At 38.4% G+C, this 19,294-nt stretch overlaps 1 protein-coding gene and 1 long non-coding RNA gene across 13 annotated transcripts in view; one reads left to right on the top strand and one right to left on the bottom strand.

Annotated features, from left to right (window-relative positions):
• Nucleotides 1-19,294, bottom strand: part of LOC147835214 (uncharacterized) — a 51,580-nt gene that overhangs the window by 24,637 nt on the left and 7,649 nt on the right. The window contains exon 2 of the long non-coding RNA XR_015499120.1: nt 18,137-18,256. This is a non-coding gene — a long non-coding RNA (uncharacterized LOC147835214). The remainder of the gene's footprint in view (nt 1-18,136; nt 18,257-19,294) is intronic.
• mylka (myosin, light chain kinase a) overlaps nt 1-19,294 on the top strand; it is a 125,630-nt gene that overhangs the window by 102,719 nt on the left and 3,617 nt on the right. For all 12 annotated transcript variants that reach the window (XM_087267340.1, XM_087267339.1, XM_087267338.1 and 9 more), the window contains 9 exons: nt 3,454-3,759; nt 4,635-4,670; nt 6,449-6,539; nt 6,716-6,919; nt 8,669-8,886; nt 9,377-9,500; nt 14,271-14,423; nt 18,125-18,248; nt 18,363-18,453. In XM_087267340.1, the coding sequence (XP_087123466.1) occupies nt 3,454-3,759; nt 4,635-4,670; nt 6,449-6,539; nt 6,716-6,919; nt 8,669-8,886; nt 9,377-9,500; nt 14,271-14,423; nt 18,125-18,248; nt 18,363-18,453 (1,347 nt within the window). The remainder of the gene's footprint in view (nt 1-3,453; nt 3,760-4,634; nt 4,671-6,448; nt 6,540-6,715; nt 6,920-8,668; nt 8,887-9,376; nt 9,501-14,270; nt 14,424-18,124; nt 18,249-18,362; nt 18,454-19,294) is intronic.

The following is a 19,294-nucleotide window of genomic DNA, read 5'->3' as shown; positions in this document are numbered from 1 at the left end:
TAGTTAGTAGATAAATGTATGCTTGTTCTCTAAAGTAATTTATTTACTGTAGAAGTTTTACATGATTTAATTTGAGTTGAGAAAAATGTGCTTGGCACCAGTGGTGTAGTCCTTGCTGTACGCACGTATACTCAGTATGCCTACATTTTTCCATGAGCTGTTTGGGTATTACGACTTCTGAGGATCAATAATTGCGTATACCCTTGGTATACTCACTTGTTTTGTTGATTTGACTTTCCTAATTTATGTGTATTTGCGTCTCCTTTAACTGTCTACCAAATGTATTCCTTAACTTGCATCTTAATTTGTTGCAATTGATGCATTTGATTAATTTGTGCCATTCCCCGCCCTCTGACGACCACAGCAGCTGTGAGAACATTTCGTGAGAGTTTTTCAAAGATCACAACAAGTCAACTGAATGATGTCTCGCTGAAACTTTCAAGTAAAATTTTAAAATAGCATGGGCGTCGCTTTATATTATATATATATATATATATATATATATATATATATATATATATATATATATAAAATTATATATATATAATTAGGCTCATATACATGAAAATACAGCTCAATATAATCAGCCAATCTCAGGGTCTGCTGGGGTCACTGTTAGCTAAGCATAATTGAATTCTGATTAAAATGAATACATTTATTTTAATATTTTTAAATGGATAGTTCACCCAAAAATTTTTTTAAAGATTGTCATCATTTACTCAACCTTTTCTTCTTCCAAACCGGTTTGTCTTTTTTTTTTTAATTCTGTTTACTCTGTTGAACACAAAAGAAGATATTTCAAAGAAAGCTGGACACCTGTAACCATTGACTGCCATAGTTTTTGTTTTTTCTACTGTGTAAGTCAATAGTTACAGGTAAGTGATGTTTAGTGTATGTATATATATATATATATATATATATATTAATCCAACCCAGGCTCATTGTGGAAACGTAGCCCCGCGGAAGTTTCTGCGGACCGCGATTTATGTCCCGGGAGGTACGTATTCGAGCGGGTTTTTGTTTTCGCGGATCCGCAAGAGGCCGCTGTGTGCGTTTTTCCGCGTCTCGGGCGCCTCTCGGGAGCGCGCGGCGTTCGCGCCCGCACCGTTCTCGCGCGAAAAGCCGCCAGATCAGAAAAAAAAATAGCAAAAGCCCTCGTCTTCGATTTCGACCACGTTTTCGGATCCCGCCGCGTTCTCGCCTTTATTTTTCGGATTCCGTTTTTCGTCTTACCTGATTTCCGGAACCTGCTGTTCCCCGGACTCGATCCCGGTCGTCGTCCACCGCGGCCGGCTCCGGCTCCTCCTCTGGGGCATCCGCTCCGCCGACGCAATGCTGTGAGCTAAGCGGACAAACTGATTGCGTCGGGAAAGCCCTCCACTCGGAGGCGAGCCGTCGGCCGGCGAGCGCGAAGAGGAGGGGCGGAGCGGCGCCACACCGCCCCGCAGCGTTCGCTCGAAAAAAACCAAACGCGCCCTTTATGTACCTCCGGCCACGTAAAACGCGGTCTCCAGAAACATCCGCGGGGCTACGTTTCCAGAATGAGCTTGGGTTGTATTAATCAAATAAACGTTTATTAATTTTGCCTCTGGAGGGGACATTTTACTTTGGCAAAGACCCATCAAAAGGTACCTTGGGTAAGGTATGCGTTATTTTATTCGTTGAAAATCTTACAAATTCTACACAAAACTTTTAAGGGAGGATTATCAGAATGCTGTTTAACTGGGGAATTAGTCAGGGGACCAGTAAAAATATATATATATCGATCTTAAAATGTATTTTGCATGAAGAAACAAACTCTGTGAATGTCTTCCCTCATCAGAGTGGAGTTTTTATGTTTAATCAATGGGCATTATTCATTTTCATTAAAGTAAATATTTTATAATGCTAAAGGTTCCTGCAAGGGCAGCAGTAGGTAGCGCTGTCACGTTACAGCAAGAAGGACTGGTTTGAGCCCCGGCTGGGTCAGTTGGCGTTTCTGTGTGGAGTTTGCATGTTCTCTTCGTTTTTGCATGGGTTTCCTCCAGATGTTTCGGTTTCCCCCACAGTCCAAACGCATGCACTATGTGTGAATTGGGTAAGCTAAATTGTCCGTAGTGTGTTTGTCCTGGTCCTCCAGGTTGGGGATTGAGCATTGGGCTAACGACCCACCTCATAAAAATGTGATATTATGAAATACCAACAGGGTATGGCTAAATATCAACTTCGATATAAGCAGCCCTGGGAGTAAATAAGCAAAGGTTCCTGCAAAAGTGTACAAAGTTTTTAGCAAGACAGTATTCATGACAGTTAAAGCAGCAGATTCTTATTGTGTCTGTGTGTTTGTTAGGTCGGAATGTGCATGTGTCCCGATAGTTTTCATGGTGTAAAAATGGTTTTATAACTGCAGGTCAAAATTACCTCTAAGGCAACCCAGGCTCATTCTGAAAATGTAGTCCCGTGGACGTTTCAGGAGACTGCAAAATACCTCCGGGAGGTACATATTTGTGCAGTTTTTGTTTTTGCGAATCCGCGAGAGGCTGCTGAATGCGCTATTTCGCATCTTGAACGTCTCGCTGTTCACACCCGCGCTGTTCTCGTGTAAACCCACTAGAGGCTGCTGTCAAGTGACCGTCTGTCCGGCTGGCTGAATGATTGGCTGATGACCCGCCAATCGGCCGACCCACCCTCCTCCTTCCCTAAACCCAACTGGTTTTACCGATAGACCCGCCCACCCGCTTGCTTCCCTAAACCCAAGCAGCGATTTACAAAAGCCGTCCAGTAAAAGAAAAGCCCTCTTCTGATTTTTACCACGTTTTCCGATTTCACCACATTCTCACCCTGTTATGAACTTGTTCACTTTATATTTTGGATTCTGTTTTTGTCTTACCTGATTTATGGAACCGTTCTTCCCTAGACTCAAACCTGGCCGTCGTGGTCAGCTACTCTCTGTGTCTCAACTTGGTAAACTTGGTACAAACTGGTTGCGGCGGAAAAGCCCTCCACAAGTAGGTAGGCGGTCAGCTGGCGAGCGCGAAAAGGAACGGCGTCACACCGCCCCGTATCGTTCGCTTAAAAAAAATGAAATGCAGCCACACGTACCTCCGGCTCCAAAAATCGCGGTCTCCAGAAACATCCGCAGGACTACGTTTTTAGAATGAACCTGGGTTGCTCGAATGACAACCATTGTACCCTAAATGTGTACAGCTTTTTTTGGGAATTTCTTTTTTTTTTCTAATTTCGGGGTAGTTTTAGAAAAAGTCACCAAATTTCAAGATAAAACTCAGCTGTTGAAATGCTGCACGGGTCATTTTTGACCCAACAGAGGAGGTTAAATCACTATATACTGACAGAACAGTCATAACCACACATTACACAGCTGAAATGTCAAGTACTGCACTTGGAGTTGATTTGATTTCGTTAAACTTCTGTCTCTCTCAATCCATCTTTAATCTTGGTTTGTTTTTTTTGTAGATAAGCCTGACCCCCCTGCCCGTGTCCCAGCAGCCTCAGATATCCGTAAGTCCAGCCTCACGCTGTCCTGGTATGGGCCAACATACGACGGTGGCAGCGCTGTCCAATCCTACAACCTGGAGGCTTGGAACTCTCTGGACATGAAGTGGACGGACGTGGCATCCTGTAACAGCACATCTTATAACGTGCAGGACCTTCTTCCAGACAGACAGTACAAGTTTCGAGTGAGAGCTGTAAATATTTATGGCGTCGGGGAGCCCAGTGCCGAGTCTGAGCCCGTGCAGGTGGGGCTGGAGGCAGAGGGGGGTGAGTGCCACCTAGTGGACATTTACAGCATTGCAGTAGTCATAAAGCATATATTACCATCAGTGTTGGGCAAGGTACTTCAAAAAGTGCTTAATTACTTATTACATTTTTTAAATTGTATATCAGTTACTTTTCTAAATACTATTTCTGAAGATATATTTAATTACTCAGAAAGGAATTTAATTACTTCACTCGATACTACTTAAAATCCCAAGAAATCTTTAACTCTTAATTTGAGTCAAACAGGGCATTTTAGCTTTTATAAAAAATATTTAATACTAAAGCCTTTTAATAACAAGAAATAAAATCTTTAGGTAACAAATAGAATTGCTTAAAAAACTTCGCAATACTAATTTAAAAAAACTAATTTAAATTTAATTATTCTGCAAAATGTGGCAAGAGAATAAGGCGAAGGAAAATGTCACTGAGCAAAATTTCTGAATTACAAAAATATTATTAATCTGCTTGTCTAAATGTATTCAGTAACACTGTTGAATATGTGTACAGTATTTAAAGCAAGTAATTTACAACTGCAATTAAATTATCTAAAAGCTATCAGTCATCTCTTACTTATACTTGAAAAATAATTTAAACCTTCACAAGTTTCTTTCTTCTGTTGAACACAGAAGATCATTTGATAAATACTGAAAACCTGTAACCATTGACTTCCATTGTAGGAAAAACAAATACTGTAGAAGTCAGTGGTTACAGGTTTCCAACATTTTTCAAAATATCTTCTTTTGTGTTCAACTGTGTTCTTTTGTGTGAACTGTACCTTTAATTACAGTATCTTTGTAACTAATTACGCCCAACACTGATTACCATGTTAACTTTGTTTAAATTATGTTGCAGTAACAGTGTGTTCATTTTTTCAGAAAATAAGGAGGATGAAGTCGAGCCCTCGGATGATGGTATGTCATCAATTTGTGTTTTATTATTAAATTCTAAATAAATCTCACAATTTACTTAGTTTTCTTACATAGCTATTCCTGAAAAAGTTTGCCTTCAGTGGGGTATAGTCAGGGCCAGATTAAGAACATATATGGCCTCTGGGGCTGTAGCAAACCCAAAGGTCCCAATTACTTTATCGCTTCACAAAAGTAGCATCTTTGCTATTATTATTTATTTGCTAATTAATAATATCATCTAATTTTTCACTATATATATATATATATATATATATATATATATATATATATATATATATATATATATATATATATATATATATATATATATACACCACACACACACACACAGTTGAAGTCAGAATTATCAGCCCCCCCGTTTATTTATTTATTCTTTTTTAATATTTCCCAAATGATGTTTAACAGAGCAATTAAATTTTCATAGTATGTCTGATAATATTTTTTCTTCTTGGGACAGTCTTATTTGTTTTATTTCAGCTAGAATAAAAGCAGTTTTTAATTTTTCAAAAGCCATTTTAAGGACAAAATTATTTGCCCTTTTAAGCTATATTTTTAATAGTCTACAGAACAAACCATCATTATACAATAACGTACCTAATTATATATATATATTTATATATATATATATATATATATATATATATATATATATATATATATATATATATATATATATATATATATATAAATGTATATAAATGTATATAAATGTATATATATGTATATATATATATATATATATATATATATATATATATATATATATATATATATAATTTTTTTTTTTTTTTTTTTTTTTTTTTACTAAATTTGGCGTACAAAATTAATGATATAACATGAACTTCAAATTTTAAACAGGCTGCCAAAAAATATTTGCAATACTAAATGAGCGCTGTACATTAAATACTTTAAATAAGGTTACCTCTAAAAAGTTTGCTTAGTTTGAACTTAAACTGAGCAGAAACCCTTAAAATGTTTAATATGTTGGGCCAATTTCCCAACATTTTGGTCTCGTGAGTCAATCAATTACAGACCGTTAGCATCTTTTTTCCCAGTCAGATATATTGTCTGATGAAACCCAGCTTCAATTTTTCATTGCTTTTTTTTTTTTTTTTTTAGAAGGGGCAAAGTAAACATTCATTAAAATATTTTGCTTTCTGTTTCAATTAGACTTAAACCATTTTCTTGTGATAGATACTCTGCAACGATGCACACTTTGATTACTTTGTATTGGCTATTTGATTTGGTCCCACACTGTCTTGATTATATTATTTGAAGGAAAGATTGCTCCGGCGCATAGCCGAGACAGCACTTAAGTTATCAGTCCGTTCTACAGCATGCTTCTGCCGGCTTCTCTTCTCTCTGATCTCGACTTCTCTTACTACAAGTTAATAATGGATACTGTTTGTGCTTTATTTCTTGTTCTGCGATTTACTTGCTTAGCCTACCTTAACTGGACCATTATCGCAGTAGAGTTGAAATAAGGAACTTTAGAAAAAGGGGACTTTCCTGAGTAAGATGGACTTTCCTGGGGAAAAATGGGACATCTGGTCACTCTTATGGGAAATAAAACAGGGCTATGGAAGTATGGAAGTCAGTAATCAATATGTCAGTATTTTTAAGAAATAAGAAAGCAACCTAAATAGGTTTGGATCAAGTGGAGAATGAGTAATTTAAGACAATTATCACTTTTGGGTGAACTATCTCTTTAAATGTCTAGGATGGAATGACACTGATGCATTTCCTCTCTTTCACCACAGAGTCAGAGAAAGTACCAGACTACAGAAATGTGACGATCAAAACAGACGTAAAAGTAAAAGATTTTTATGATGTAGAAGACCGACTGGGCACGTGAGTATATCAATAAAGCCAATAAAATTCTATTACCATTTCATAAAGTTTCAACAAGCTGTGGCAACTACTGTACTTCGCTGTTGAAATATTCTAATGATGAGCAAAACAAAAATGAAAAAAAAGTAAGATAATCTATGTAGTAGTAGAAATCGAATTACTACTTTCTTTTTCAGAGGGAAATTTGGGACCGTTTTCAAACTGATCGAGAAGTCCACTAAAAAGGTTTGGGCTGGGAAATTCATAAAAGCATATTCTGCCAAAGAAAAAGAAAACGTCAGGCAGGAAATTGCAATCATGAATGACCTGCATCATCCAAAGCTGGTGCAGTGCATCGATGCTTTTGAGGGAAAGACCGACATCGTAATGGTGCTGGAAATGTAAGTTTTTACTTATTTGGTGAGTATTAATCTGCAATTTGTACTTGCGTCACTAATAATCATCTAGTCAAGTGAAAAAAAGTGTTTACTCCAATTTTTGTCAATTAAGACGTTTTGTTTTAATAGAAATAACACTTCTTAGTCAGGTTGGTTTGTCATGCAGAATTGCTTGTATTCCTCTTGTTTCATTAGTTCATTAATTTGTTGACTTATTTCGAAAAAAAGGAAAGGTAAAAAGCTATCTTTTCCATGTTTCCATGGATTTTTTTCTAACCTTTCTCAATGGCATTGCGCAAAGATTCAACTTAAATGTGCAGTAGGTGATTGTCTTCAGAAATTTTATTTGTGCCGGTTGAAAGTCTCTTCGCATTCCAATAGTACTGATTGAAGTAAATGATCTACATTTATTTTTATGTATTTTTGTTTTCTGGGTAAGGCATAAGACTAAAAAAACTTTCACTAAATTAAAATGTCGGGCCGACATCTCCCATAATTCTGATAAGTAGCCCAAACTGTCTGTCAGCAAAGGCAGATTTGAGCTACTGCGCACCAGTTTGTATGCAGCTCTGCCATTTGTACACACACGTGCTGCGCGTTCACGAGAGAGCGAGCGGTGAAAACGTGCTAAATCGAAACTTTTTTAAAATCCTGAATCAATATTGGAGTTACTTTTGCATGCTGGAAGAAGGACGACACCATGGCTGAACTATTTCCAACATAGGCTCATTCTGAAAACGTAGTCCAGCCGACGTTTCTGGAGACCACGAAATACGTCCCGGCGGGTACGTACGGCTGCAGTTTTTGTTTTTGCGAATCCGCGAGTGCAGTTCGCGCCCGCGCTGTTCTCGCGTGAACCAACCAGAGGACCGGATGATTGACTGCGTGACCGGCCAATCGGCTGACCCGCCCTCCTCCTTCCCTAAACCCAACCAATTTTACCGATTGACTCGCCCGCCGGCTCACTTCCCTAAACCCGAGCAACAGTTTACAAAAGCCGTCCAAAAAAGAAAAGCCCTGATTTTTTATACCGTGTTTTCGGATTTCACCCCGTTCTCACCCTGTTATGAAACTCGTTCACTTAATTTTTGGGATTCTGTTTTTGTCTTACCTGATTGCTGGAACCGCTCTTCCCCGGACTCGAAACCAATCGCTGTGGTCAACTCCTCTCTGCATCTCAAGCCTGCTGACGTACACGGTGAGCTGAGTGGACAAACGGGTTGCAGCGGGGAAGCCCTCCACAAGGAGGTAAGCGGTCGGCCGACCGGCCGGCAAGCGCGAATAGGGAACAGCATCACACCGCCCCGTAGCGTTCGCTTGAAAAAAATTAATGCAGCCAAACGTACCTCCCAGGACGTATTCCGCTGTCTCCAGAAACGTCCGCGGGACTACGTTTTCAGAATGAGCTTGGGTTGATAAAATACCTAGCAAGCACACAATTAGAGCATGGGTTGTTTGTATTTGATGCCAAAAATAATTAGTAAAGGTCATGTTCTTTAAAAACATATTTCTGTAAATCTATCAAAATGTATTTGTTGATTTGTAATATGCATTGTTAAGAATGGAATTTGGACAACTTTAACCATACAGTCACAGAAGGCTTATTTATTCAGACTTCATATGGGATAGAAGCATTGACACTTATGTCTGTTTTTTGCGTCCACATGTATGCCATTGTTAGAGGTTTTCATTATATCAGTGGATGTAGGCTGTGTTTATGAATGTGTCCGTTGTGTTGGCTGTGTTCTGAAGGATCTCTGGAGGGGAACTGTTTGACCGGATCATAGATGAGGACTTTGAGCTGACGGAGAGAGAGGTGATCAAATATATGCTTCAGATTGTGGACGGGGTCAATTTCATCCATAAGAAAGGCATCGTCCACCTGGACCTCAAACCTGAGAACATCATGTGTGTTAATAAGACGGGCAGCAAAATCAAACTCATCGACTTTGGACTGGCACGCAGACTTGGTCAGTATGAAATGCTTGCAGTGCATTAATACGATTACTGTAATTACTGAAGCTCAGACTAATTATACTAAGTGTAAGAATGTGTGTGTTTAGACTGGTCCGAATCTGATTAAAGGGATAGTTCACCCAAAACTGAAAATTGTCATCATGTACTCACTTGTTCCAAACCTATTTTACTTACTTTTTCTGTTGAACACAAAAATGGTATTTTGAAGAAAGCCGGAAACCTGTATCCATTGGCATCCATAGCTGATTTTCCCACTATGGAGGTCAATCGTTTTTTTCAAAACTTCTTCAAAATATCTTTGTTTGTGTTTAACAGAAGGAAGAAACTTGTTTGGAACCAACTAAGGGTGAGTAAATAGTGAGTAAATTTTCAATTTTGTGTGAGCTATCCCTTAATAAATATTTTTTTTATTTAAAAAAAATCATATGTTGCTTTAAATTGGGATCTTAAATTTGTTTGTGTGTGTTTTGGGGATGGCCGTAGAGAATGCTGGATCTCTCAAAGTCCTGTTTGGAACCCCTGAGTTTGTGGCTCCAGAGGTGATCAATTATGAGGCCATCAGTTATGCGACAGACATGTGGAGTATAGGAGTGATCTGCTACATCCTGTGAGTACATGTTCACACAGAACAAACAAACAAAATCATCCTAAATGCACCTTTTCACGAGATGTAAAATAAATCACTGATGTCCCTAGAGTGTGTTTGTGAATTTTTAGCTCAAAATACCCCAGAAATGTTTTATAACTCTTTGAATCTACACCCTTTTAGCCTTTGATCCTAATTGTGTGACCAATGCAATCTCATGGCAATTCGTAACTTTTAATTTAGGCCCCGTTTACACTAGTGCGTTTTAGTTTTAAAACGGCGTTTTAGAATGAAAACGATCCGCGTCCACACTCGCGTTTTACCCAGCGTTTCTGAACTGCTCTCCGTCCACACCAAAACGCTGAAAACGCACATTACGTGACCACACACACACACTTTGGCAATCGCTGGAGCCAGTCTACCCAGATGAGAGCTCTGCTAGTCGGACTTCTCATCAAGCATCTCGCGCTGGATCTAATCTCACTATATTTATTAAACGTGATATTTCATTCATCTTGTTGTCTTTATCTAACGACATATTCCCTGACTTTGGTCATTGGAATCTATTACTTGTTCTCAGGTAACGTGTTTTGGCTGAGCGCAAAGATAAGTTAATGATTAATGAAACCACGTAGCCTACATTCTGTATAGTGACTGATCGCTTGCCTTTATTTCCTATAATGTATAAACTTATTGTATGTTATACTTTTATAATGGCCATTATCCATTATTAAAACTGATATTCAGCAAAAGAGAGGGTGTGTTTCGTATTTTCACTGAAATTGAAAGAAGGCAGTTGTTATCGGCTCCGTTTTGTTATAAATATGCACACAGTGAAGATGACGCTCATGCAGCACGACGCCTCAACATTTCTGCTGTCTGTTTAGTTGTTAATATTAAAATAAAAATAGGCAGTTCCTTATATCCAGTTTACATTTTATTGTTGAAAAAGTGAAACAACGTAGCCAAGGTGATGTAAATGAAGTTATAAAGTACACTGTTCCCTGTGAAGATTGACGCGTGTCCTCGGTATGTTTTCCATATCAAACTGAGAAGAAGAGATGCAGCCTTGATCAAACTTGCGATGTCTGAACTTACACGGAGAAGATTCAGGACTGAACTGTGTGTTAGGCTACTTAATATTCAGGAAAAGCCCCAATCAGAGAGGCGAATGTCTGCAGCCCCGCCTCCGTTTTCAGATGTCTCCGTCTTTCCCCATCCACACTGAGACGGAGCAGCTGCGTTTCAGAATGAAAACGGCCTCTCCAGCGTTTTCAAAAAGCTCCGTTTTCGGCGCTCAAGAACTCCGGCGTAGTGTGGACGGATGTCGTAACCGTAGCAAAACTTATGCGTTTTCAAACTAAAACGCACTAGTGTAAACGGGGCCTTAGTGGCTAATTCGTACAATCTAATTCGTACAATTTTGTATAATTTGCTCATCACCCAATGACGGTTGGGGTTAGGTGTGGGGTTGGGTGCCACGCCTTCTTTTTAAAATCGTGCATTTTCGTACAACTGAACAAATTCGTACTAATTACTCACTAAACTGACAAACCGTAAAATACTTACGTTTCCTCATGAGATCAGGCTGGTGTGACTGTTGCTCTTAATTTGAATTATATTGTGCTTTTAGAAAAGAGGGCCGAGCTACAAATGCCTATGTGTCAGCATAGTGGCAAATTCAAAAACAAAACTAACAAAACTAGCCATAACCTAAGGCAGGGGTGCTCAGACTCCGTCCTGGAGAGCCGGTGTCCTGCATAGTTTCTCCAACTTTCTTCAACACACCTGTCTGAAAGTATCTAGTATACCTAGAAAGTGCTTGGTTAGCTGGTTCAGGTGTGTTTAATTGGGGTTGGAACTAAAATATGCAGGACACCGGCCCTCCAGGATGGAGTTTGAGCACCCCTGGCATAACAACAGCTAATAACTAATAACATTACATTATTTTTACTGGTCAAATTATTAGGAAAAACTAGATCAAATTGTATACAGTAGTTTGAAGTGGATCAAAATGTTTTCAAAATGAATAAGAATAGATGTTTTTCAATAGTTTTAGGACAAATTTGATGAAAAGTTGTGATCCATGTCAAATACTGAGTACTGTATGCGTGAATGCTCAAAAATAAGTAAAATTGGTAAAAACAATACTCCCTGTGTACTTTTATTTACACTATCAAGTGTGTGTTTCTGACATTTTAATTGCAAATTTTAAATTTGTAACCACACTATTGGGAACAGTTTTGTTTTTTCCAGTTTGAAATAAAAAGGGGTTAGCATTCTTTTTGTTAGGTTCTCATCAAAATAGTGAACCTATTGCCTTGCCTGGGCAATACAATGAGACTTTTAGTAGGGTTTTATTTTGTCTACAAATCTTTTACCAATACAACTACCAGTAGGGATGTGTGCATATACAGCCATGCCTGCTTCATTATACAACAGTCCCCTTAATGGGAAAACATTTCACCCTTGCATTATGGTGGCTTAAAATTCCCAGGGGAATCAGATATGCAGTTAGATGCTCGTCAGATGTTCAGATAATAGACATGCATTTGATTTAAAACTCCATTTGTACCTGGCTCAGAATGGAAGCTTTTACTTTGTAAAATTTAGTTAGTTAGTTATGTCTTTAACTTAGCTTAAAAACTTAAGGAAAATTTTTAGTAGTGATTTGGTAGTGTGCTCTGTTAATTTGGGCTAGTAAATAATACCATACTCCAAAATCCTCAGAATAAAAGCCTAGTAACTTATATGTATGATACTTTAAAGGCACAACATGATAAGATGTTGTTTTTATTGAAATATCCTAGAAATACATTAGAACAGTGTTATATATATATATATATATATATATATATATACTTGTGTCCTTGAGATTTTTATATTGGTTTTATAGAAAACAGGGATATACCTATGATTTAGAGCTGCACAATTAATCGTAAAAAGATCTCGATTCGACCCCCTAGACGATCTTAAGCCAGCATTTCTATAATTCTGTCAATCATATTTTCAGGAGAGAAGCAAAAGTGGCCGCACAAGTCTTTACACTGTTTTACATACGTTGTTCAGCAACGTAGAAACCTCCAAATGGTGTTGAAAGAGTCACATGCTGTATTTATAAGATATAATTCACCCCAAAAATGTAACGATGTATTCGCGACCGCAAAATCATGTGACGTGAGCTGACCGTCAGCTGTTACCACAGAGAGGGCGAGCACGCGCCTCTGAATGAAGTCTACTTTAGTGAACAGAACCTGCATAGGCTGTGAATAACAGGTAATAAAGTTGTAAATAACATTCAGTTTGTGGCACAGAGTGATCGTTTGTGAGCCGCGCGGAAAGTATGAGCCGTTCTTAGCAGTGAAAATAAAACCGAAAGCGCACACAGTGTTGCCAGATGTGGCTGACTGATTCCAAACCAAAAAGTATCTAAAACCCGCTGAAATGCAACAATACCCACCCAGTCTTCTGTATTCATGAAAATCACGCCAGTGACAGATTTTAAGCAGAAAATGACAGATTGTAAGCATATGTCTCAAACACAATAATTCAACATCAGACTTATCATCAGCATTAATGACCAGGACAAATCTAACGTCTGTTCAAGTCCACCACTCCAAGTCTATACAAAATTTTGCATTTTAACCAACAGTACAGCTACACAAAGCCTATTGCTGTTTTACCACATGTTTGAGAATAACAATAATAATAGCCCACTCCTATTAACCTTTATTTTACATCTACAGAATCGTGAGAAAATCGTTATCTTTATTTTAGGCAAAAAAAAAAAAATCACGATTCCCCTCAGAATTGTGCAGCTCTTCTATGACTCTTTATTATGTTGTGTGTTTTATTAGACTGCACACAGCAGCAGTATATCAGAGGCCTAAAATGTATTTAGTATGATAAAAAAGCGCTGCTGCTTCTCCATGAAATCATGAGGAGAAGAACTGGAAGTGGTGGACTATGGCATAATAAAAGCTCTGCTGTTTTTGTCCCACGTTGCGCTCGTCTCTCATCGGCAATTGTCTCAGCGTTTCTCTCGTTTCACTTCCACAACTTTCAGTCTTATTCTGCTTCATACTATCATGATAAGAAGTGTTGAATACTTTAGCTCATCCATCAACATGATTAATGCAGCAGTCTTGTAGTATGCATCGTAGACCACAACTCCCATAATTTCACACTCAAGTCGTGTCCTCATCAAACTACGTTGTGAATCCCTAGTTCTAAAAAATGACACTCTCTGCCTTTAAAACATTTGAATGTAACAACACTATCACAAGCAGATACAGTCATTTCCTTAAATTATATCAATCAAATAAATGAGGCATGGGTGGTGAGGGTAGTTTAGGGGACGCCACCCTCTCTATTCTGCCGCGCTAGATGCGGATATAACTGAGGCGCGGGTGGCGAGGGTAGTTTCGGGGACGCCGCTCTCTAAATTCTGCCACCCTAGACGCGGATATAATTGTGGCCGCGGGTGGCGAGGATAGTTTTGGGGATGCCGCTCTATCTATTCTGCCACTCTAGACGCGGATGAGGGCGCGGGTGGCGAGGGTAGTTTCGGGGACGCCGCCCTCTCTGTTCTGCCGCCCTAGGCGGCCGCCTAGGTCGCCTCTATGAAAGCGCCGGCCCTGCATACACCCAAAGCGCTTCACAATCATGAGTGGGGTCTCTCCACACTATCACCACAAAATAAAATAATTATGTTATATTTACCATTTTTTACCCACTTTACTGTCTTCTCTATGAAAGTTGACTTGTTTCTTTCATTCATTTTTTCTCTAGTGTCAGTGGTTTGTCTCCGTTCATGGGGGACAATGATAACGAGACGCTGTCAAATGTGACCTCAGCGACGTGGGACTTTGAAGACGAGGCATTTGATGAGATCTCAGAAGAGGCCAAAGACTTTATCAGTAATCTGCTAAAGAAAGACATGAAGTAAACACATCTCTCTACTTTATTCAGAATATACTTGAAAATATTAGTGTGACAAAACAATTTAAACAACTATAACCACAATTAGATTTAAAAATTAAAGTCTGCGTGAGCTGGAAGTTGCTGAGACTTTCATTTCAATATGTTGATATACTCCTAGGGCAATGCAGTGGCGCAGTAAGTAGTGCTGTCGCCTCACAGCAAGAAGGTCGCTGGTTAGAGCCTCGGCTGGGTCAGTTGGCATTTCTGTGTGGAGTTTGCATGTTCTCCCTGCGTTCGTGTAGGTTTCCTCCGGGTGCTCTGGTTTTCCCCACAGTCCAAAGACATGCGGTACAGGTGAATTGGGTAGGCTTAAATGTCCATAGTGTTTGAGTGTGTATGGATGTTTCCCAGAGATGGGTTGCAGCTGGTAGGGCATCCGCTGCATAAAACATATGCTGGATAAGTTGGCGGTTCATTCCGCTGTGGTGACCCCAGATTAATAAAGGGACTAAGCAGAAAATTAATGATATACTTCTGACTGAAACAAAGTATTAGGTAAAGGGCAGGGATTTCTTTTGCTCCTCATTTTCTCATAGCAAACTAATGGTAAGAGGGGCGTGGCTACGATTATTGTAGCTAAAGCTGTCAAACTTACATCAGCAGAGAAAGAACTTCCACTTTAAACGCAGATGCAAATGTTAAGAATTTGATTGATGATTATTTTTATTTCAATGGATTAACTTGCATGTATTAATTGTTCACTATAAGAATAACTGTAGAATCAAAGTTTACACATTGTTTACACTCTGACTTCTGAGGGATAATAACAGAAAGTATTTACCAAGTGCGAGGCAGTGGCGTAGTAGGTAGTGCTGTCGCTTAACAGCAAGAACGTCGCTGGTTTGAGCCTCGGCTCAGTTGCTGTTTCTGTGTGGAGTTTGCATGTTCTCCCTGCCTTCGCGTGGGTTTCCTCCGGGTGCTCCGGTTTCCCCCACAGTCCAAAGACATGCAGTACAGGTGAATTAGGTAGGCTAAATTGTCCGGAGTGTATGAGTGTGTGTGGATGTTTCCCATGGGTTGCGTCTGGAAGGGCATCTGCTGCGTAAAAACTTGCTGGATAAGTTGGCGGTTAATTTCGCTGTGGCGACCCCGGATTAATATAGGGACTAAGCCGACAAGAAAATGAATAAATAAATGCATTTAACAAAACTATCGTCTTCAATTTAACTTTATTATCATCATATTTACGACACTTACAGTATTTTCATTACATCTAAAAAAGTGAAGTGTCATTCATATGCAATTAAAAGGGTACAATAATTATTTTATTAACGAAAAAGCATGCTTTATCTAAAGCAACACTTAAAGATATTTCATATCAATTGCATGTCATGTAAGATGCATGTCAACACCATCAGACATTTATGAAAACGTAATAAATCAGAAAATATGAGAGGTAATTGTTTTGATTTTTGGTTTTCAAACAGTATATTCACACTCTTAAACTCTAAAAAAAATTTCATCATAATCAACAAAACATCTATATATATATATATATATATATATATATATATATATATATACTGCATATACTGTGTGTAAACTCAAAAGTAACAACTGATTTTAATTAGTTTGAAATTGAGCAGTACAAGCTTATTAAATTTGTATTTATTTATTTATTATTTATTTGATTTATTGTCACCCTAAAGGTGTCACATAGGTTCAGATACGTTTTACATTTTCAGAATATTTTAAATATTTAAAAAAAACACCACCCTTCAATTAAATTAATCAGAGTAAATTGTTTGAAATGTATTATATTGAAATGTATAGCAGCTTTTATTAGCATCTAGCATCATGATTAAAACAAAATGGGCACTAAATAAAATCCATGTTTTTTGAAAGAATGAAGTCTTGAGTCTTGAGGAATAAAATAAAATGTAAATCTTGAAAAAAGCTTTTGAAACAATAAGATTCACACTGTTTGTTGTGTTTGTGGTAATACAGTATTTCATCCATTTGCTAAATAATTCAAACAGTTCAAATTACTTCACTTTTTCACCATTGTAAGATGTCAATTCTCAGCACTGTCACCTCCGTTAGATTAATAGTTTGCTAATAATTCTATTTGAATAACTGTTGGTCACGTGTGAAAATGCAATTGTCTGCTAACATGATAATGTATTTTGAAATGTTTAAAAATAAACTTAATTGATGATTAGGGTTATGATTACCAGCAGTGTCGCTCTTGCAGACTGCTGAAGAACACAGATTCAACTGCACTGCAAATCCCATCATGCACTTCAGTCACACAACTGGCCTAGATTCCCCTTGATTGCAAACACACCGCTGATCTGTTTAGGACTAATCAGATGGACTATCAACACCGCACACGCACACATCATGGCTGAGTCTTGTTAGTCTACAACACCACAAAGTCTTTCTTTGTCTGCGTCTTTGCCTTCTTATAACGTTTGTATCGATTCTTTGCCACCTGTACTGACCATTCGCCTGTAGTGGTGGGCAAAGCGAGGCTTCATGAAACACTGAAACAGTCGAAGCATCGAAATGTTTTGAAACTCGTCTTTACAGTGTCACCTCATGTATTGCTCTGAAACAGCTTCATCAAAGAAACAGTTTAGCTAATCAAGGTAAATCCCACATTTGTAACATTAAAATTTCAAGTCATTTACTGTAGTGAAGCAGTCAGAGTTCCACACTAGCATGTTGAGATAATAGGCTCAAATCCAGGGTGATGCAGCTATGTTGGTTTTTAAATACTCTGTTCTTGTAATGTGTTTTGTTTTGACATTGGTTTGTCGTCCGAATGAACACTTTGTTAATAAATATGTCTTGTTTTGGTCATAAAATAGAAACATATTATTAAGAGTCGCCAGGTCTCGAAACGCTTCGGAGATGGACGATGCTTTGAATCGCTTTATTTTGAGTTACCTGACCTAGTGTTTTGAAACACTTTAGTTATGCTACATGGGTGTTTTGAATCACCTAGGTCAGGGGAGTCCAAACTCGGTCCTGGAGGGCCGGTGTTCTGCATATTTTAGTTCCAACCCCAATTAAACACACCTTAACCAGCTAATCAAGCTCATTCTAGGTTTACTAGAAAATTCCAGGGAGGTGTGTTGAAGGAAGTTGGAGCTAAACTTTGGAAGACACCGGCCCTCTAGGGCCGAGTTTGGACACCCCTGACCTAGGTCATGTGACCCGGAATGTTTCAGATCATACTTCAGTGCAGTGTTTCGAAACACACTTCTTCACACTGTGTCGAAACGTTTCACGTCAGCTATCCCTACTCACCTGTGACTGACTATGCTTTTGGATTACCCCTATGATACTGTTTGCACCCGTTTGACCATTGCTTGTTTAATAAACTGCATGTGAATCCCTAACTCCATTGTCCAGCATCCGACTGTTACAGTTAGTCTGATGGCAAAGTTGAAATCATGCTTTAAAAAAAGCTTTGGTGGTTTGTATCAGAGCGTTGCGTAGTGTTTTAGTTCAATCAAGACACAAATGCTTAATTTGTCTTAGTCATTCACATGTCTGATTAAGTAGATTTTCTCCATTCTGCATCATGCGTCTGTGCTCTCTGAGGTACAGCAGAAAAGTTTAGTTCTCTGTTAAAGGTACTTACAATTCCCTTTCTTCCTTGATGTCAATATTATAGCACAGTTACAGATAGGTGTGTGTGTGTGTGTTTGCAGAGCTCGCCTGACCTGTGACCAGTGTTTCCAGCATCCATGGCTTAAACAAGACACCACCAACATGGAGGCCAAGAAACTTTCCAAAGAGAGGATGAAGAAGTATATTCTGAGAAGAAAGTGGCAGGTGAGGATCTGAAAAAAAAGTACAATGACAAAATTGAAAATGATTATATATTGTAGTACTTACCAACTATTTCTTTAACGAATGCGTTGTCGTATGATTGTTTCTCTTTTCCAGAAAACAGGGCATGCGGTACGAGCTATTGGTCGACTGTCTAACATGGCATTGATGGCAGGTGTTCATGCCAAAAAAAGTTCCCCCACAGAAGGTATCAGTTTTCTTTTCAAACTAAACCTTAAATACAAGACTGACATTGACTAGGGCTCAATCCCAATTCTATTGCATGCCCCTACTCTTATGCCTACACCTTCCTCTTGGCTCTTGAAACAGAGTATGAAGGGGTACGACTGAAAATATTCTGCTAAGAAACTTAGTTAACCCAGGTTAAAAAAAAAGTATGAGACTCCAGGTTTCCTCAGGGGTTTCTGTTACAAAAGAAGCACAAAACTGAGGTTATACACAGAGCCCATGTTAATGGATGTAACCGCAACATAAATAAACGTTCAACAACATAAATGTTATTCCAGACATGCTAAAAAAAACTAATTGCTTGCTACAAGACAATTCTGATGAATATTTTGTGAAATCATCAGGTATCAGAATTTAGTATGGGGGTAGAAATGGGATTGAGCCTTAGCTAGTGAATTAACACATTGAGCCATTGTGTTAAAGCCGACATGAAATCTAAATTTACTCTTATTTTTATATGTATATAGTGGTGCTTGTTATAAACACTGTATCTATGCACCTTATTATTCTGTAAAAAATATCAAATATCAATTCATCTTTATTTATATAGTGCTTTTACAATGTGTGTCAAAGCAGCTTTACATAGAAGTTCTATGAAATTTGAAACTGTGTCAGTCGTTTTCAGAGTTGAAGTTCAGTTTAGTTCAGTTCAGTGGGGTTTCATTTTTACTGCTGAAAGTCCGAACAGCAATGCCCACCTTCAAATGAACCAATCGGTTCCCAAAGGATAAAATCAAGCACCGCCCTACATTTCTGTCTCAATTCAAGACTTCAATCGGATTACACTCACGATATCACCA

Source organism: Danio rerio, chromosome 9 (assembly GCF_052040795.2).
Source record: "Danio rerio strain M-AB ecotype USA chromosome 9, GRCz13ab, whole genome shotgun sequence".
Taxonomy (NCBI): Eukaryota; Metazoa; Chordata; class Actinopteri; order Cypriniformes; family Danionidae; genus Danio; species Danio rerio.
Note: the sequence above shows the minus strand (reverse complement) of the source record. Positions and strands in the feature narration are given on the sequence as shown.